This window comes from Arvicanthis niloticus, chromosome 5 (genome assembly GCF_011762505.2).
Source record: "Arvicanthis niloticus isolate mArvNil1 chromosome 5, mArvNil1.pat.X, whole genome shotgun sequence".
Lineage (NCBI taxonomy): Eukaryota > Metazoa > Chordata > Mammalia > Rodentia > Muridae > Arvicanthis > Arvicanthis niloticus.
The window spans coordinates 2,237,357-2,257,303 of NC_047662.1; the positions used below are offsets into that span (position 1 = coordinate 2,237,357).

The window sequence follows — 19,947 nt, forward strand, 5'->3', positions numbered from 1 at the left end:
TCTGGTACCTACAGGACCTCATTCTCTGCACCTGAACCACCCAGCTCATGTCCCCTCCCACTGCGCCCTTCCCTGGGCCTGTCTGCAGGGAGAGCAACACCTTCAGGCCCCTCTCCTCGACTTCACCTCGTAGAGGGCCAGAGGCTGGGTGCCCCCATGTCCCTTCAGATCCAACACTTCTGCTTGGGCATGCTCTTGCTACTGGGACCCCTTCGGAAGATGAAGAAAGGGTGGGAGGGAGGAGGTGGTACAGCTGCAGAGGACAGTTCTTCCCTTGGCTCTCGGCGTCTGTGGGTCATGAAGTCTGTACCACATGCTCTGCTCAGTAGAGAGCTCACTCACCTACTGCTCTAAATCCACATCTTGGGCACCCGCTCCTCTGCTACTGCAGCCCCCCTGCACTGGGTGCCACCAGTTCAAGAGAGCCATCTCTGTTTTCCAGCACCGAGCTGAATCTGAGCTCCAGTCCGACTGACTCTGCGTGGCTGGGAAGGACCTGGCGCCCTCTGCAGGCCTCTCGGGTGGCTCGCACGGTTCTGCAGCAGGCTGGGACAGCTTGAGGGGGTCCGCCCCCCCCCCCCCCCCCCCCATCTAGACTTTCTAGACGACTGCGGGCTTCTCAGCCTGGCCTCCCTCCCTCGGCCCCGCCCTTCAGATCCTGCCCCCTCCCCGCCTCGGCCCCGCCCCCGTCACCCCAGGGGGCTGGAGACGCGTCCCTGGTGTGCGAGTGGCCCTAGCGAGAGGCACAGGTGAGTCGCACTCGGCTGCGGCGGGAATGGAGGCTGCCCTCCTGCACAGCCCAGGGAGGTGGGCCTGGCAGCACGCCCCACCACTCCGATGTCCTCCGGGGCCAGAGCTTCCCTGGCCGGAGAATTCTGGAGTAGGAAGGGCTAGGGAGGCCTAACCACTGTCAGGCCCCGGAACTGCCAGCTCCTGTCGGGGCCTGGATCACCCTTGGGGCCAGTTCCTTCCTTTCCTCTAGCTGACTGCTCTTCTCCCCGCAGCTGAGATTTCTTTATTTAAGGCTGGAGACATCAACCTTACCTCACAGCCTGACTTGCCCTGCCGGGGAAAGGTGGGATCCACTGGCCAGACCCTGCCAGCCTTCCAGAGCATCGGAAGCTTCAGCCCCACCACGATTCGCCTTTGTAAGTTGGGGGTCTCAGAGGTGCTCTGTGGGTAAACCGGTCTAGGGAGTGGCAGCATGTTGGACTCCCTCCAGGGGACACTCTGGGTTTGAAGGGGCCTTGTAGGCCCTTCCTACTGTGTCTTTGACAGAATAGGGTGAAGGAAGTCTAGACCAGCCTGGCCCAAGGAGCTCGCTGCTGTCTGGCGGCCTGTCCAGCCAAAGATAGTTGGCAAATAACAGGATTCCACCACTTCAGGCTTAAACAAACTGGGGAGACTCTCCTCATACCCCAAAGTCTATAAGTGGGCAGGTTTTGCTGTAGATTTAGATACAGCCCTATTGTGGCAAGCGTTGAATGGGTATCTAGACTGCAGGAAAGAGGGGATTACTCCTAATTTTGAGAAAGCAAAAGTCCCCTGCCCCCACATACCACTTTGCCCACATCTGGTATGACACGGTAAGGGGGGAATTGGGGTCTTTAACGCCTCTCAGCCTAATGTGGCTGCAACCGGGGGCTAACACTTCGCCGTCCACCTAGAGGAAGGGACAGCACTGTGCAAGCAGCTGGTGTATTCTCTCTGAAACACCCAACAGTCCACCCACACTCCAGCAACACTGTCACCTTAGGCTGTCAGTCAGAGGCTCCACCAGAAGACACTAGTGGCTGTTAAGATGGCACCCTTCTTCCTCCCACTCAGCCTGGCATCCTGAGGTTCTGGAGACATTTCCTGCAGCCCAATGACCTGCTGTACCTTCAGGTACACAAGTTTATGTAGGATGGGCTGTATCCCCATTGCCCCAGCTGCTGGGAGACAGGGTCCTGGTGTTGAGTGCCACAAGGGAACACTGGGTACCTGGTACCTAACTTTACCCTTATCTCACAGTCTGTACTTCTAGAATGTGCCCTGATCCCTTTAGGTAAACACGAGGTAATAGGAGAGGTCAGAGGGTAAATGACTTGCTAGTGTCCAGTACAGGCCTGAAGGCAGTAGGCAGGAGCAACCATGTATGGCAGTGATGTCACTGTGACTCTTCCCAACCCACTGTTCTTTTCCTGGGGTGGCTGGTGCCGGGGGAGTCAGGGATGGTTTGGTGATAGGAACCTTTCTGCTCTGGGCACTTGTGTGTCTCTACTTCCTGCCCACCTACAGCCCTCTGGAGCCCCTGGGCCCACAGAAGCCCTGCTTAACTCCTCTCCGAGTTAAGATGGAGGAGGGGCTGAGGACCAGCAGCTGCTGTGCCTTCTCCCTGGCTGGCTGGACTGGCCGTACCAGACACCGGCCACTGCTCATCCCTCCCCTTGAGAGCCTTTCTGGAGAGCAGCTCCAGGCCTTATCTGTAGGGCTGGGGAGGAAGACGGTTATCAGGTTGTTGGCAGCTACACTTTCCCGATCTCTGAGGGCTGCACTGGCTGTCTCCCCTGATAAATGTCCTACGAGGGAGGAGAGCCCCTCAGCCGGAGTTAAGAGGCCCCAGTTGGAAATGCAGTGGCTTACATTCCTGAGGGTCAGGGCTGGGCCACCACCCTGCCTCCCCGAGCTGGAATTCCTCCCTTATCTGGTTCTTCTGATGTGACCCTGAGCCAGTTTCTGATTATCCCCTCCTTCCAGGCAGACCCTCCCCTAGCAGAAGCTTCTGTGAGTTTGCTCTGATACCTGCCGTATCTCCACTCTGAATGCGGTAGCTGCACCTCAGGCCTACAGCATGCAGTCCCAGGAGAGTGGTGTTCACTACAGCAGGTGGGACAGCAGCAGCCGGGACGAAGTCAGCATGACTGCCATGTCCAGCTCAGAGGAGGCCTCATGCTATAGGAGGTACAGTCCCAATGGGCCAGTGGCCCCGACTGTTCTGACCAGCTTTGCTCAAGCCCAGCCCCTGTGCCAGCCCACCCAGGTGCCCATGGCACTGGGCATTACCTTTGAGCAGACAGGTAACTCCCACCTCCAACAGAGCACTCAGGCCTACTTCTGCCTGAGCCTTTTCCTGATCTAGCTACTTCCCCACCCACGTCAGCTCAGGAACCTCCCAGTGTTGGGCTCACTGGCTGTTCTCATTCTAGGATCTCCCAGAAGCTGTGCTCCGGCAAGCTGGGGATAGCCATGAAGGTGCTGGGTGGAGTGGCCCTCTTCTGGATCATCTTCATCTTGGGCTACATCACTGGCTACTATGTGCACAAGTGCAAATAAATGCTGCCCCACTCCCACCCCTGGGGATCCCCTCCCATGTACACAGACCATTTGTGCAGACACTCCTCCATACAGACCACAGGGCTTATGAAGATGCCAGTGTGTACTGTCAACAGGGCTCCCTATCTCCAGCACACAGAGTGTCTTCAAGACTGAAACCCTAGCCCAGGTAACCTCCAGAGGCACACAGGCTGGAGACTAGGCTCAGCTCCAACAGAGCAAAAGGGAACCTCCCCAGCCTGGGCTCTGTGCCCAGGGCAACCAGATTCCTTTGGCCAATGCTAGATCTTCCCCAGCCGAGGGCTTAGGCCCATCCATAGCTGAGGTTGGGTTGAGGGTGGTTTGTGCAGAGGGGTGTTTGGTAGCTCTCAGAAGTGAGCTTCTCCCTGTGGGCAGGGCTCCTGGTCCTTTATGCCTTCCAGGTTCCTGGCTGTGTAGGGTGGGCCCTGAATAATGATTGTGGCTCCTGGTTTTTTTCCCCCAGGGGACACAGACAAGGCCTCAGACAAGACCTTTCTGTGCAGGGAACAGAGAGGTGTTCTCATCTAAAACACAACATCGCATTCTTTAGCAAGCAGGACATGCCCCCAGAGCTTACCACCTCAGGAATGGCCCTGAGAGAAGCTGGGTGCCCTACGGGCTGCCTCCCTACCTTGCAGTGGCTCAACCAGCCCCCACTCCTTAAGAAGACTGTAGACAAATCACTGCTGAGCGAACAGTGGGTGACTGACTGTCTCCATTAGTGCTGCCCAGCCAGGCATGACTTGTTCCAGGCCTGACCCTCCTCCACAGCTCCTCCTGTTTGGCTCCGTCTTGGAATGTGCCTCTCCTGGCTGGGCCCTTTCCCAAGAACACAGAGACCCAAGGGTCAGGATGTGGCTGGACCTGTTCCCTCCTTACTGGATCATGTGAGGCCTTAAGGGTACTGTGGCTCAATGGGGACTTTGGTCCCCTCTCCAGTGGCCTATGTAGAACTTCCCTGGACCACACCTTGTTTCTAATACGCTGTGAAATGGTCCCAGGCTCGCAGGCTGTGGCTAGAGAAGTCCAAGGTCTGCACCCTGACCTGACAGGGTGGAGGGCACAGGGGCTGCTGCTATCAGTGACCAGAGAAGGGAGGTTAGAAAGCCCCCTCCCTCCTGCCCTTACTGCACTCATGTGTTTAGGGGCTTGGCGATCTGGACAGGGAGGCTGGTATGGCTGGCCTTCTCACCCTAAGAGTCCTGGTTCCGACCGTCCTAAGCCTCAGTGGTCCTGTGCCTGTGTGGGAGTTTGCAGTGGAGCTGCTCCAGCCGGCCTGGACTTCTGTAGTACAAGTCTCACAGGCAACTCTGCCCCCACTCACAGGCCCCAAATGAGGTAAGACACTGGAGTGTCCTCCCCTACCCTGAGCCACTGCAAGGCGGGCACTGGGAGGAGGTTCCAGGGAAGGACCCCTTAAGGCCTAGTGGAGCTTGGTGGGACAAGGCAGACATGGCTGCGGTAGGGAAGCGGGACAGGGAGGAGGAGGATTCCATGCAGGGCACCACGGGAGAGGAAAGGGGGAGCTCCGAGTCCTCAGGCTTCTCTTGCAGTCCTGTACTCCTGGGCTGACAGGGGGAGGTGGGCACCTAGCCACACCATACACTCCAAACTGTTCAGGTGCTGCCAGCCCACTCCTGACAACTGCCCAGTAATCTTTAGGGAGCTGCTCATGACCCCGAGGTCATCAACACTCTGGTGGGGGTCGGGTGCTTTCCCAGGTATGATGTCTGCTATACCAGAGGACTGGTGAACTGCAACACTGTCCTGGAGACGCACATGCTAAGGCTGCTGATGCAGAGATGCTGTTACCAAGGGTTTTATTAGTTTTATTAGAACAAAGGCATCCTGCTTGAATCTGTAAAAAGAGTTCCAAAAATCTCAATGAATCTCACACCTGGATTGTGCTGGTGGGAACAGCAGGAACGGGGGGGGGGGGAGAGGGAGGGAAGGGGGGGTGGCGGCGCAGCGGGAGGGGACGACAGGGTGACACTTAGTAGGTGAATTCTTGCCACAGCCACTCAAAGGGACCTGTGAACAGCTGTGTCTCATAGAGAACGCCCACCAGCTTTGTCCAGAGTCTGCCATGAGGGGCCTGGAGTGTCACTAGTTCTGACAGCTAAAGAGTCTCACACAGCCTTAGAACGAAACCCGCAAACAACCCCAAACAATTGTTCTTTTACAGAAGGTAGAAATTGTCCTTTGAGGTCAGAGACTACCAATGAGTAGGTGTCAAGTGGGAAGGCTGAGGCTCTGGTTCTCCTCAGCCAGATGGTAAGGCACGGGGCCACCAAGTCCTTTTTGCAGCTGGCTGGGTCCTTAGGAATAAGCACTCTGGCTTCAGGGACAGCAGCTGTGTGCTGCGTACAGATGCTAACATATGCACAGAGAGACAGGATGCACACACAGCAGGACTGTGTGTGTGACACTGCTTCCTCAGCTACTGTCTGACAGTCCACAGACCTGCCTTCCCACTCACTCACTACATGGGCATAGATGACTTCTGTGGTCAGGGCGCACATGCTGCCCTGGGAACATGGCAGCAGCACCGTGTGGAAACAAGATTACGCTCACAACATGATGTTCTCATCTGTCTTTGCACAGCTGATGCTAAAAAAAAAAATTGCTATTAACATGTTGTAGAAAAATAAATACTGTTCAATAGAATGCCTGCCATTCAACCTGAATTTACATGTCACGGTCAGCCAGGCTTGGTGTCTTTCCTAAGTCACTGGCCACATGATTCAGAACACTTCCAGCAGTGATGTGGGTCATCCATGAGGACAGCAGACAGGAGTCACACCAGAGCTACAATGATGGATGATGGCACAAACTCATGTCACAACAGTCACCTGGACACAAGCAGACACCTTACAACACCCGGAGACACGGAGCAGAGAACAACCAGTTACACAGACAGCTACAGCACACCTACAGGAGCCACGGGGGGCAGTGACGCAGCCTGGCCTGTCAGCGAGCCACAGTCACATGGGGAGGGAGGGTGACCAGGTCGGCCTTGGACGGGTACACCACCTTCAGGCTCCCTTCCAGGTCCACCACGCGGACCTGCTCCACCACCAGGGGGCACTGTCCATCCTTCCCAGAGCTCCGGTCCAAGTTGGGATCGGAAGGTCGGCAGCTGGCATCGGCTTCTGTGCCCGAGAGCACGTCTTCCTCTTTATTTTCTGAGGCACTGTTGCTCAGCTCTGCCATTCTCTACAAATGAAAACAACCTTTTAACAGAGAGAAGTGGCCCAGGAGGTCAGGCTGTGGTAAGCACAGAGCAAGCAGAGCAGCTATGGAAAGGGTGGGACAGCAAGCTGCTCCACGGCTGGGGTCCCTCACTCACCAGGATAAGGTTGTCCATGACGTCCTTACAGAGCTGCAGGCTAGTGGCACTCGTTACTTCCAAGAACAAGTTGCAAGTTGTTTTCTTAATCTTAAGAATTGGATTTCAGAAAAGAGTTATTGGTGTTGGGCCGCCAGCCACTCAATGAATTCAGAAGAGTCTGTAAGCAGAGCTACAGAAAGCTGGAGGTGCAGCCGGCGGCCTTGGCTTCAACCCTGCACTACATCCACCAGGCATGGTGGTGCATACCTACTATCCTAGCTTTAGGGAAGTGGAGACACGAGGGTCACAAGCTCGTGGTAATTGCAGGCCAGCCCATGGTACATGAAAATCTGTCTCCACGCCCAGAACGTGTAGCAAAGGGTCCCAGCCCTCCTCTCTGCACTTCTACCCTAAGCAGGCTACTGGGTGGTGGGCAGTTAGAGGACATGAGGGAACCTCAGACTCCGCCTGCCTACCTTGGTCTTCTCACTGTTTGTTATAGGAGGGAAAGAGATCACATCTCCCTCGGCATCCACAAGACAGGGGTAGTTCTCCTTCCCATCCAGAAGGTGAAGGTACCTGTGTGGGAGGGACCAGGCAGCTGTGAGCCAGTGGGTAAGCTGAGCAGACGCAGAAACTGCAGACAACCAGGTGCAAAATCAAGTGTGCAGCCATGTGACACCAGAGCTGCCTCAGCCCGCATCCTCACCTGCCCAGGGACCCTGAGGTGAAGCTGGACAGACAACCCTGACCCTGCATGGAGAGTCTGATGGCTGCCAGGAGCAAATCACCCCTCCCCTTGGAACAGAACGCTGCCCCCACCCTCACCCCCACTCCAGTGGAGCCTGGCCCTTTCAGGTCGGGGAGTCGGTCTCAGAAGGAAGTCTGGGGAGATCCCCTCCCCATTTGGTTGTTTTCGAGCTTCTGGCAACCGTAGGGGCTAGCTGGGGTACAGCTGACATGGTGGCTGCATGCTGACCTGTGCAGCCCTGAGACACTCTGCCTCTTCTTCTGCTTTCTCTGCTCCTCAGCCTCCAGCTGCAGCTGCCGCACCAGCTCCTTGGCCTTGGCTTCTCTCCGCCCCAAGGGCACAATCTGCAGGAGCAGAACCCAGAGGTCACCCTGCTGCCGAGGCCACCTTTGAGCATGAGGGATGCTCTGCATCTCTACCTTAATCTCTGGTGGGAGTGGGCCACCAACTCTCCAGATCTGGAAGCAAGAGCCTGAGGCCCAGCCCATGTAACACACTGGCTGAGACGCCTCTGGAGATGAGGTGCACAACACTCAGCGTGCCTAGCTGAACTTCTTTAAACCTAGCTCAAAGCCAACTGTCTCTAAGAACCTGCAGTTGCTGAGATGGCAACAGGAGAGGTAGGATTTAGTTGCATGAGCCAGGTGATTCAGGCATGCAGCTGACACCCGAGTCCTTTCACCCTGGGTCTCTATGCCAAACCTAAGCTTGTAAGCCAACAGCCTGGAGCAGCACCCTCATGAGTCAGCTTACACTACAGGTGCTCTGTGAGACATTAAACAAACTCACTGGTTAAAAGTTCGTGAGCTGGCTAGGCATAGTGGCACATGCCCTTAATCCCAGCAACTGGGGGAACAGAGATCTCCGAGTTCAAGTCCAGTATAGACAGGACTACAGAGTGAAGCCTCATCTCATAGAAACTGTAATGGAAGCACCTTACGAACCTGTCCTGGACAATGGGCATTTGCACAGATATGCACTGGGCAGAATGAAGGCAGAAATCATGCCCCTTATGCACTTGCCTGCAAAATGCCAGGTTAAGCTTCCCAGGCTCAACCCCCTCCCGTAAGTCTGCTAAAGCAAAGGGCAAGTGTAGACAGAAGAGGCAGATCAGGTAGCACCTTGAGGTCCTCGGGCGGCCGGGCTGCATACAGCAGGGGCCCACGCACAGCCTGGAGGTCATGGGTCGCGATGGTTGCTGCTGTCCTCTTCTCACAGAGATCCTCATGGAGCTTCGTCTACAGAGAGCACAGCGGGGGCTTCACCTTCACAGAAGCCATGGGCTAGAGTCTGCAAACTCACCACAGCAAAGCAGCAGTGCCGCCCAACACCTGTCTCCCAACCATGTATTCTTCGGGTCAGCAGCAGCCTTTCTCTTCTCTTTAGTTCTAGAACATGGCACTTAAATTTTAACAACTTTCAACTCTTACTTCATCTACAAGACAGACGGCAGGTCTGTAGCTAAGCTGGGCATGGCTGCGGGGAGGGGCAGGGCACCACTGGCTTCCTCCCTGAGCTGCTGAGAGAGGAGGTCTCACTCAGAAACTCTGGTCTTGCTGGCACAGGCTGTACCTGTCCCTGCTAGGCACAAATGCTTCTCACTCCTCACAGGAGGCAGATGCCGGAGCTCCCTGAGTGTGCTGCTGACCAGAGGTGACTCGGCTCATCGCCACCGTCCTTCCTTCCTCTTTCTTTTGTTGTTGTTTTGGTTTTTTAAGACAGGGTTTCTGTGTCCTGAAACTGCTTCTGTAGATCAGGCTGGCCTTGCATTAAGATGAGATCCTCCTGCCCCTGCCTCTCAAGTGTTGGGATTAAAGGTGTGCACCACCATTGCCTGGCTATTATTGTTTTGGAGATAGACTCTCTCTATGTAGCCTTGGCTGGCCTAGAACTTGCTATGTAGACTAGGCTGGCCTCAAACTCCCAAAGATCTGTCTGTCTTTGCTGTACTAAAGGTGTGTACTATCATTCTTGGAAAGAGTAGACAATTTTAACATGGTCTGCAGAAATTAGCAATGTTCCCTAATGTCAAACATCATCAATAAACTTATGTATTAACTATGGCAACATGTCAAAGTGTGCGGAGGAACCACGGCCCAGCAGACACTTGACAAGGGTGTGCTCTGGGTACCAAGTGTCTACTAGGGGTAGGCAGTAGACCCTTTTCACTCTGAACTAGGGAAACTGAGGCACAGAAACCACCTTTGCCTCCTGTCCCTGACTTGACTGCTGGCCCCAATGGTATACCCAGTACGCAGACTTCCCACATCTGTCTGCTGCGTGCATGCCCACCCCAGCATGCAGCGCCCACCAATCAGCCTGCTGCATGCATGCCCACCCCAGCATGCAGCGCCCACCAATCAGCCTGCTGCGTGCATGCCCACCCCAGCATGCAGCGCCCACCAATCAGCCTGCTGCGTGCATGCCCACCCCAGCATGCAGCGCCCACCAATCAGCCTGCTGCGTGCATGCCCACCCCAGCATGCAGCGCCACCAAACAGAAGTCTGTCTGCCATGTACCCTCCTTGAGCATGCAGCCTACCAAGTCTGCCTGCTGAGTGCCCACCTGGGAGTTGAGAAAGCGACGAAGTGCATTTCCTGGCTGCAGGTCCATGCCTCTCACAACGGCCCCCACGATGTATGGGCGCACGTCCCTGACTTCCGGGCTCACCCTGACTGTCAGGGGTGTGGGGTTCTCAGAGACATGCAAGACCTTGAGCAGCAGCCTGGCTGAGTCTGCTACGTCCTCCTCGCCCTCCCCGCTTTCCCGACGCTGCTTTCGCTCCCGCCTCTTCTTTCTGTCCTCCTTCTCAGAGCCCTCTTGCCGGCCCTTGCTCCGACCGCCGCGGCCACCAGCACGCAGGTACTCTAGGATGGACTTGGTCTGGCAGCCACCCACCATCTTCTCCAGGCGCTTGTCTCGAAGCTTGTTCCCTCGAAAGTTGATCTCTTTGAGCTTGGGGCAGTCTGCCAGTTCAGCAGGGATCTCTGTCAGCTGGTTGTTGGAGAGGTCCAGTGTCTGCAGTGAGAAGGAGAGTCAAGACAGCCAGGCCTGGGCAGGTAGACAACATGTTTTACTGGGGTCCAGCCCAGAAGCCACAAGCAGACTAATCCATGGGTTACCTGCATGGCCATAGTTGCCCGCTGCTCTGCCCCTCCCCCTCCTTGGTTCACAGAGACTAGCCAATTCAACATGTCAGGCCTGCAATTACAGTACCAAACAGTCAGACCTGTCAGAAGGCTAGGGGACAAACCAGGAGCCCTTCCGATTTCAGACAGGCTCCCCAAATGGTGCCCAGCTCTCTTCAATGTAATGACAAAACAGAAATACCAACAAACCCTCTCCCCACACCAAGCATGACATTGCCAGGGGCACATGGCCTCACCGCCATCTCTCACGAGGGTGGGCTGGAGAAAGGTAGGAGTGGGAGGGGAGAGGAACAAATAAATGCCTGCTCTGCCTTACAGAGCAGTCATGGCCGACTCGGGAACCTGGGCGTTTAAAGAGCTTTCTTATAGAACATGAGGAAGGGTTACTTACAGGAACGTGAGTGACCTCAAAGCATCCACACTGCTGCAAAGTGCCAACACAGCATAGGGGATGGCTTCTCTAGAGCAGGCTAGATGGGAGTGTCTGCACACACCTCCCTAGATCACAAGGTGTCGTGGAACTGGGGTAGAGGTACATACATGTGTCTAGGAGGGGCTGAGGTCAGTTCCAATGACCCTCTCTCCTATGAGTGACATCACAGTGAACAGACCTAATCATGATGCTCTCACAAGCCATCATCACTGCTCAACTGCTCTGACAGGATGACAGTTGCTATGTCTAGAGGATTGTTTTACAACGGGAAACACAGGGGCAACCGGTCATGCTTCTTTGCATACCTCTTCCTCAGGGCTAGTGGGGACTCTGGTCTGCCTGTTTTTTATCCTTACATCGAGCACTGCTCTGGAGGAGCCAGGGAAAGGACTAAAGTGGCCACAGGTGATACATCACCTCTGTACTCAGACACAAGACTGTGGCAGCTGAGTCCTAGAAACATGGGTGTGGAAACAGGAGGATGACTGCACAGGCCTGACTGCAACTGACACACATCTGCTCTGGATGGTGATGCTCAGCCTCTAGCTCTGAAGCAAGAGAGAAGCAGCCATTAGGCTGCTTAGTGTGGAGACAACACAGGACAGAGGGACTCTGGACATACCACCAAGGTACAGCAGGAACTCAGGAGGCGAGCCAGAAGACAGCTATAAAAGCTCAAGGAGAGAAGCATGAAAAAGAGGACATGGCCCTTGAGGGGAAGAGGCCAAACAACAGGGAGGCCTGCTGGGTGAACTCAAGGCAGGCGACCCCGCAAGCTTGCAGAAGCGAGCTCATGAAGTGTCTCAGTGTGCGAGCAACCCGCCACATAAAGCTGGGCTGGCATTTACCATAGTGCAGTCATCAGCCTCAGATGAGTCTGGGTCTCAGATCTGTACCCTGTGCCCCTGGCACCAGCTCTTCACAGATCCATTCCTAGTGGAGGCAGAGCCTACCCTCTCAGGACCTAGCTGGTTCCCCAGTAACTACTCTGAGAACCACCATGACACTAGCAGGAACCAAGTAATGGCGGTTTCTGAGCCAGACTACCAGAGCCTGTACCTTCTTCCCAACCCTCTGAGGTCACCAGCCCAGAGGAACTGGCTCACTGGAAACATGACAGATGGCACAGGCCTTATTTGACAGTCAGTCTGCAAGAGTCTGTCTGTAGCTCTGTGGATACGGAGCTTCTGTACTCCCTGAAGGAGTTTTGTGAAAATGCCCAAGGACTACAGTGGGATCAGAACACACTTCTCAAACACTGGGTTGAATGACATGTTTCTGCTCCCACTGTTAAAATGCAATTCACTGAAGACCTGGGAGAGGAATACGCAGAGGCGCAGAGGAGAGGGACAGTGGCAGCGGCCGAGTGCTCAGCACAGACTCAGAACAGCCATCGGGGAGGGGCATCTTCCAGGGGCAGCACCTAACAAGGTCTGGTCAGAGCAGGAAACAACAGTGAGGTGAGCATCTAGCCGGGGCCCTGTGAGGGCAGCGGCAAAGGGGAAGAGTGAGTCAGACATGCAGGTGGGTCTTGCCACACAGAGCCACAGGGTGAGCCATCCTCGTGAGAAAGGTAATGCCGCTCATGTTCAGCCAACTCTTGGTGCTCAGAGTGGCAACCTTGTCATGGGAGTGGGGCCAGGGTTCCAAGGCGTGGTGGGCAAGCACAGACAGGAAGCCTTTGGGGCACTCCTGTGTGGAAGGCAACAACAGCAAAAGCTGAGGCAGGGCAGATGTGTTGGCCTCCCAGTGCCCACGGGAAGCTGTGAATGGCTGTGCTGGGGCATTAGGACACCTTTGCAGATGAGTTTAACATCTTACATTAGAGCTTCCAGAGGAACACAAACCCTAACAATACAGTGACAACTGGGGCAGCCTCTGCTGGGAAAGGGAGCACAACAGAGCAGTGGGGGCCATGTGAGGCACACACAAGGGACCATTTCAATCTCAGAGACCACAGCATGTCAGTGGCTTAGAACAGTCATCCATCCGCCTTCTGGAAAACCTAAATATCTGCTACCTAGGAAGGCAGAGCAGTGCACAGCCTGTGTCCTATCTAAGCCGCTGGGATGCCTATGACATGGAGGGTCAAGGTACCTCCAGGAGTCTCATTCCACAGCCTCCTCCAGGAGATACCAAAAAACAGGTATCATCTTGTAGACTCGCTGGCCCATCTCTCCACCCCACCGCCCTACCCCGGAGGAGAGGAGGGAGAAAGGGAGGGAAGGGTGGAGGGGGAAGAGAGAGAGAAAGGGAAGGAAGGAGGGAGGGAGGGAGAGAGAGAGAGAGGTTAATTATACACACACACACACACACACACACACACACACACAAAAACACACACACGCGCGCGCGCGCGCGCGCTCGCGCATCAAAGTGAGCTCTGATTTCTCAAGAGCAAGTTTTCTTGCCAATCCATCATTAGGAAAGGGCTGCATAAACTCATGGATGAGAAGAAGACACACAGACTCGCTCTGCCAAGAATGCGGGCGGTAGGGGATGTGGTACAGGATTGACAGTCCAGATGGACAGGACTGTGGAGATCCTAGACTGGAGTCAGGTCTGGCCGTGGCTTTGCATCTTCTACTTTCCCATCCCTCACTCAACAATGAGCACCTGGTGGGCGGCAGGAGCAACACAAAGAAGCCAATCTCTTACACACGGCCGATCTGAAGAAAAGTCTAGGTGTGCTGTCGGCTTTGGATAAGCACTTCGGCTTTCTATGAAACCGAAGCTACGACCCTGCCCTCTGAACCTCTGAAAGCTGTTGTTACCAGTGAATAATACGCCAATTGCAGTTCTCTCGTGTGTTTGTGCCTTGTCTGGATGCCCCGCCATCTGGAAACCCGATCAGTTTTACACACACACACCCCACACGCACCCCACACGCACCTGACTCTGCTCTGGGTTTCTTGTCACATAAGAAGTCTAAGATTGGTAACAACTTTCAAACTGCCACACGTCCAGAGACCCTCTGAGACGGACCGGCTGCGGAGGCGAAGACCCCTTCCAAGGAGGGATTGCTGGGCGCGTCGCCCTCCTCTCGGGCCCCACTAACCTTGAGCGAAGCTAGGTGCGCGATGTCCGGGCTGAGTTCCCGCAGGCAGTTGTCGGCGGCCGCCAGCTCACTGAGCAGGGGCAGAGCTCCGGGCCGGAAGAGCTCGGCGGGGAAGGCGTCCAGGCGGTTGCCAGTGAGGTTGAGGCTTTGTAGGCGAGGGGCGCAGCGCGCCAGGTCGGCGGGCAGCTCGCGCAGGCGGTTGCCGCTGAGGTTGAGGCTCTGCAGCTGCGGCAGACCCGGGGGCTCGGCGGGGCCCAGGCCCTCGCCCGGCGGCAGCGTCTCCAGCGCGTTGCCCGAGAGGTCGAGCACGCGCAGCGCGGGCAGCGGCCCCAGCTCCGGGCTCAGGCCGGGACCCAGCGCGTTGCGCCGCAGCACCAGGCTGTGCAGCTGCGGCAGGCCCTGCGCAAGGCCCGGCCCCGGCGCGCGCAGGCTGCCGCAGCCGCTCACCTCCAGGTAGTGCAGCAGCGGCAGCGTGAAGAGCCGCGGCGGCAGCCGTCCGCCCGCCGCCTTCACCCGCTCCTCCAGCCCGGGCCCAGTCAGCAGCAGCTCGCGGCGCCGCTCGCGCTCCGCCAGCTCCAACTCCGGCCAGGCCTCGGACGCGGCCATCGCCGCCGCCATCGCACCGCCCGTGCGCCGCTTCCGGAGTGCGGCGCCGCACTTCCGACGGGCGCCGGAAATGACCACAGAGGGCACACTCGCTCGCCAGAGAGTCTCGATGCAGGGATTTGTGGGATGGGTGCGTGGGCCGGCTCTGTTTTAAGCCGCAAAGCCTCCCGCTGGCTGTGGGGATGCAGGGAGGCCTAAGAACCCAATAGGCTGGGTGGTCACCTTTCTCATCACCCAGGTACCAACTAAAGACACAGTTATTCTGGGGATGTAGCTTAGTTACTAGACAGTTTGTCTGGCACGCATGAAGCGCTGTTTGTGTCACAGCACTGCGCTGTGAAACATGGTGGCATGGTGGTGCACACACCTGTCATCCCAGCACTCAACTGGTTAAGGAGGCCGCAGAAGGAAGTTCGGTGTCATCCTCGACTTCATAGCAAGTTTGAGGCCAGCCTGGGCGACATGAGGCCATATTTCAAAAATAATAAAAAGGGACAGGCAACGAGAAAGATTTAGTTAAAACGGCATACTGGAACGAGGCAAAGAGATAAAGGGCTCCAGACAAATAAAGACAGACAGATGAAGGGAGACCTCCCTCTCCCCCAGTTTGTCTTCAAGGTACTGACATGAACCTTGGGACAGGACAACAAATGGTAGTCCAGTTGGTAGAAAGTTCTCAGCCCAAGGCTCAGTACTGGGGTTACTCAAGTTGTTTTATGTGGGGTGTTCCTTAGAAGATAGAGCTAACAAGTTCCCATAGGTACTAATGCTCCAGGGTGAGGCCTAGTGGTCAGAAATAATGCGCCAGGACAAACTCACTGCATTGCAACTGGAATGCACTTGGTTTATCATAAGGCAGGATGGAAGGCCGGGGACTGACTGGGCGTGGGAGACAGTCATGTCAAGTGGAACCCATGCGAAGAGGAAGGCCCGACACACCATCAAGGGTCTTCAAAAGAGAAAACAGTGACAGCCTCAGTCTGGAGTTGCCACAGAGACCGCCCTCGGATTTGGAAAAGGCAAGCAGATGGGTTCTCCACCAGAAAGTAATGGACCTCATGCATGTCTTAGCCCACAAAGACCTGCACGAGAGGACTGTAAGGTGAAGCTTCTGTGTCGTGAGAAGCCACCAGGGTCGTGCTAACTTGCTAAAGCAGCATGGGAAGTACTGTTGTATATTCAGAAGCAGTTATACTATCTCCATCTCGGGTTTTAGACTGGGCTGAAGGTGTGGTGTTTGTCCTTTTACTAATTGTTCCTTCACTAAGTGCTAGAGTCCCCTGGAAGACACACGTCTTTGTTGACTGTACCCTGAAAGTGTCCCCCACCCGTTTTGGTCAGAACCCTCTATCTGATCTTTAGTCAGACCTCTTCCAGAACTTGTGACTTGAGAACTCACAAGGTGTCTTGACCTCATTCTTTGGGATGAATCCTCTGTTCTGTACGTAGCTTATCTAATCTTTCAGCATCTTGGTAGTAAACAGCTTATTCTGACAGAACTGTGAAGTGCGGCCCTTGCCCAGCAGCTGGAGAAAACCCAGGACTCTGTAAAGTTATCTTGCTGAGTGAATTCTCTCTTCTGCACATAGCTGTCAAGCTCATTTTAAACACTGTTTTTAGAGACCTGGCTCTCCCAAGCCTCTCTCCTCAGCAAAAGGAAGGACAGAGCTACTGTTACTACCAACTTCAGAGTGATTTACAACATCCCCCTCCCCTCCTTCTTTCCAGGTAGGGCTGCATGTAGCCCAGGCTAGCCTGTAATTCTCTTGTAGTCAAGGGATGCCTTGGACCTTGCAATCCCCTGCTTCTGATCTTAAAGTGCTGGGAGATAACCACTCTTAGGGTTTTGTTCACATTAGGCAGGCACACTACCAGTTGAGCCCCATCTCCAGCCCCACAATTGCTTGCTCTTTAATTACAACTGTGAGCTGCCCAGAGTGGTACTTGCTTTTAATTCCAGCACTGGGAGGCAGAGGTGGGTGAATCTCTGAATTCAAGGTCAGTCTGGTCTACACCATGAGCTCCAAGACAGCCAGTGCTGTATAGTTAGATCTGACTCAAAAACAGTGCTGGAGAGAGAGCTTGGTGTTTTTTTTTTTGTTTGTTTTTTTTTGTTTTTTTTTTTTTTGGTTTTTCAAGACAGGGTTTACTCTGTGTAGTCCTGGCTGTCCTGGAACTCACTTTGTAGACCAGGCTGGCCTCGAACTCAGAAATCTGCCTGCCTCTGCCTCTCAGCACTCCCAAGTGCTAGGATTAAAGGTGTGCGCCACCACCGCCCGGAGAGAGCTTGGTGGTTAAGAGCATTTGTTACTGTTGCAGTGAACCCGGGTTCAACTTTCACTATTTACATGGTGCTTCCTAACCACCTATAACTCCAGTTCCAAAGGATTTGGGCCCTCTTCTGACCTCCAGGGGCACTAAGCATATACGTGGTGCAAAGCACACATATATGGAATAAATACAATAAAAAACAAATATGTATGTAAAAATTGTGGTGACAACTCTGAGATTTTGGTTTCTTTAAAAAACACACACACACACACACACACACACACACACTCACACACAGAAATACTATTAAGAATAGGGTTTTGTTCCAGTCCCAGGTGTGGGGATATGGGGCCGATTCAGACTTTCTGCATCAGCTGATTGTTGTGTGCCTCGTGCTCTAGCAGAGGTGTGGTTGCCAGCTGCAGATAGTTTCTGCAAATTGTGTGTCATTTGAAATTCTGGAAACTTCTCAGAGGGTATATAAATGCTAGGGCCTGGTGAGAACCGGTGAGTGGTTGGTGGTCATTCAGGGGGCTGGGCTGCAGTGTTAGTAGTTGTGCTCAAAGAAGAAACAAGAAGAAGAAACTAGACTCAGGGCTCTCTCTGTCTCTGTCTCTGTCTCTCAAACGCACCCTTCTATCCTCCTCTCTCTCCTATCTAGTGACACGGGAATAAACGGTGGGAAGAAAAACCCACAACGTAGCAAAGCCGGCTAAAGAACTGTAATAAAAGTGACAAGGTGCTGAATGATCTTTACTGTATTAGTATACTCAAGGCAAATTAGCACATATACCCTCAAACAGCAACAATAAAAATATATTATTCTATACCTGAAATAAAGACAAATAGAAAACTATGTTAAAACATTAAAAAGTTGCAAATTTTCATTAAAGGTATTTACATTTGTATTCTAGTATCAGATATGACACAATTCTTTTAAATTAAATAGAATCTTTTATGAAAATAATATAAATAAATATTAAATATCCACAATGTAGCATACGTGAAGATTTGAGGAGTGTTCCACTTAGATATTATGAATGGCTGGGGGTACGTAGCTCCTTCCCTGAACCAAGCACAGTGATGTTGGAGCTTTGTGGCTGCCAATACTGCCAGTCACCTCTGCAGAAACTCATGATTCTGTAATAGGCAAAACATGAGAGCTAAAAATGAAGGAATCCTTTTTGTCCTGTTTTAATTTTGAGCCAGAGTCTCACTCTGTAGCTCAGGCTTCCCTTGAACTTGTGGTGAGCTTCTAAGTTCAGCCTCCCAAGTGCTAGGAGCACAGATGTGAGCCACCACGCCAGGCTAAAAATGAAGGGTTTTTACAGTGTCTCAAGGTTACAACAGATAGAAGACATTACAGATATCTACCTGTGTTCTAGTTCTGAGGTTAACTTTCCATTATTGTCTGTATGTTAAGGCGGGTTAGGAGACAACGCCGGCATCTCTGACCTGAAGGACCACCTTATCATCCCCTGGCATCTGTGCTTTGCTTTCTCAGTCATACCCTGATCTCTCACCACGCTAAAGGCCACTGACAGGATCCTCCTCTCCACAGATTCTGTTCCACTTGATACTCTGAGCCAAGCATAGTAGGAGCTGTTTGCTGAGAGCAGGGGTGAGTCCATGGGGTTAATACCCAGGGTGCTTGCTGCATGGGCACATGTACATTTTTATGGATTTTGTTTCACATGGTTGGGGATTTTAAAGAAATATGCCCTAATTTTATAATACTGATTTTCTCAATCCTAGACATTTCAAAGGGACATCGGGAAAACCTCAGGAAGCAGGAACAGTGTAGGCCCATCCTCCAGTGACAGGAGGGACGAGGACATGGGCATTTCCGGGAGGGTGAGCTGCTGATGCTGTCACTGTTCAGTGAAGCACTTGTGAGTGGGCTTTATGAAGGACTTGGGAACGTGGGTTCAGTAACATCACAGGACGTGACAGAACTGATTCGGAGGCTCTGGGCCGGCAAGGTCTGCACCTTGCGACTTGTCTTTGTGGCCTAGGCAAATGTGGACGGTGTTCATTTTGCCATAAAGAAAACTGAGGACTCTGCAGCAGAGTCTAGTCTGCACTCACTGAGGGAAGGCATCTAGGCAGGGCTGAGTGGGACCATAGGGACAGGTGCACACAGGGAGCATCGGGCAGAGTGCATGGGAGGGACCTGCTCTTAGAGTGGCTGTCTTTTGCTTGATTTCCTTTATTGCTTGTTGCTGTATATGGTGTGACACCCTGGCAGACAGGATCATGGGAGACGGCACAGCAGGCTCAGCGTGGCTGGCTGCGGTCTTCTCGGGCCACCAAAGCTGAGCTTAGCCCTGGGCAAAGCCTGATGTGACGTGTGCAGACACCAGTGAGCTCCAGGTTAGGGTGTGTCTCCTCAGTGGGGGTGGGTGCTGTGCCTGTGGTGGCTCAGAACTGGGGCCACATTGCTAGGGGCTCTTTGGTCATATCATGTACTGTTCCTGTGAGAGTAGACACTGGGACGCAAGCGGCCAAGGGACAGTGGGCACAGAGCCCTGCATCACCATGCCCACACACATGGCTTAGAATGGGGAACCTTGCACAGCCCGTCAGAGACGGAACTGAAAGCTCTGTCACCGTCTCGTGTAGGTCCTGCTGGAGCTCTTACTAAGGCCTCCCTTTGGGGTGGGGATCTTGCTTCCAACCTTGGGTGCTGAGGTGCTTGACTTTGATGCTGCTGGGCCTTTCCCTGCAGTGGAGACAGATGCACAGGACACAGAAACACATGAGAGGAGGATCTTGTCTACAGGTAGCTGCAGACCCCACAGTGATGGTGTGAATGCTGGGAGAACCCACCCTGGACAGAGAAGACAAAGGCGTGGCAGCTGTGGGGACATTACCAGCCCTGTGAGTTTCCAGGAGGCATTTGTGGGGAGCAGCCACAGCCTGCTAAGCTTGGAGAATGGCGTTGCTAGGGTTACTAGGTCAGCTGCACTTGGACAAATATAGGATGCACTTTACACGAGCTGGAGCACAGT

The 19,947-nt window shown here is 54.0% G+C and overlaps 3 protein-coding genes and 1 long non-coding RNA gene across 5 annotated transcripts in view; 2 read left to right on the plus strand and 2 right to left on the minus strand.

Annotated features, from left to right (window-relative positions):
* Positions 1–620: 620 nt before the first annotated feature.
* Positions 621–3,332, plus strand: Smim1 (small integral membrane protein 1 (Vel blood group)). Its single transcript, XM_034502463.2, has 4 exons — positions 621–749; positions 1,005–1,148; positions 2,740–2,943; positions 3,189–3,332. The coding sequence occupies exons 3-4, from the start codon at positions 2,834–2,836 to the stop codon at positions 3,313–3,315; spliced, it is 237 nt and encodes a 78-aa protein (XP_034358354.1). The 5' UTR covers positions 621–749; positions 1,005–1,148; positions 2,740–2,833; the 3' UTR covers positions 3,316–3,332.
* Positions 3,333–5,139: 1,807 nt separating this feature from the next.
* On the minus strand, positions 5,140–14,711 carry Lrrc47 (leucine rich repeat containing 47). The gene is made up of 7 exons (XM_034502462.2): positions 14,060–14,711; positions 9,985–10,437; positions 8,540–8,656; positions 7,647–7,762; positions 7,144–7,246; positions 6,686–6,775; positions 5,140–6,552 (listed from the first exon to the last, which is right to left on the minus strand). Exons 1-7 carry the CDS (start codon positions 14,675–14,677, stop codon positions 6,307–6,309), a joined length of 1,743 nt encoding a protein of 580 aa, XP_034358353.1. The 5' UTR covers positions 14,678–14,711; the 3' UTR covers positions 5,140–6,306.
* Positions 8,641–9,248, plus strand: LOC143442264 (uncharacterized). Its single transcript, XR_013110292.1, has 2 exons — positions 8,641–8,775; positions 9,030–9,248. It is a non-coding gene; the product is annotated as an uncharacterized LOC143442264 (long non-coding RNA).
* A 2,960-nt stretch (positions 14,712–17,671) lies between the features above and the next one.
* Positions 17,672–19,947, minus strand: part of Cep104 (centrosomal protein 104) — a 33,463-nt gene continuing 31,187 nt past the window's right edge. For both annotated transcript variants that reach the window (XM_034502768.2, XM_034502767.2), the window contains exon 22: positions 17,672–19,658. In XM_034502768.2, the coding sequence (XP_034358659.1) occupies positions 19,543–19,658 (116 nt within the window). In that variant the 3' untranslated portion in view covers positions 17,672–19,542. The remainder of the gene's footprint in view (positions 19,659–19,947) is intronic.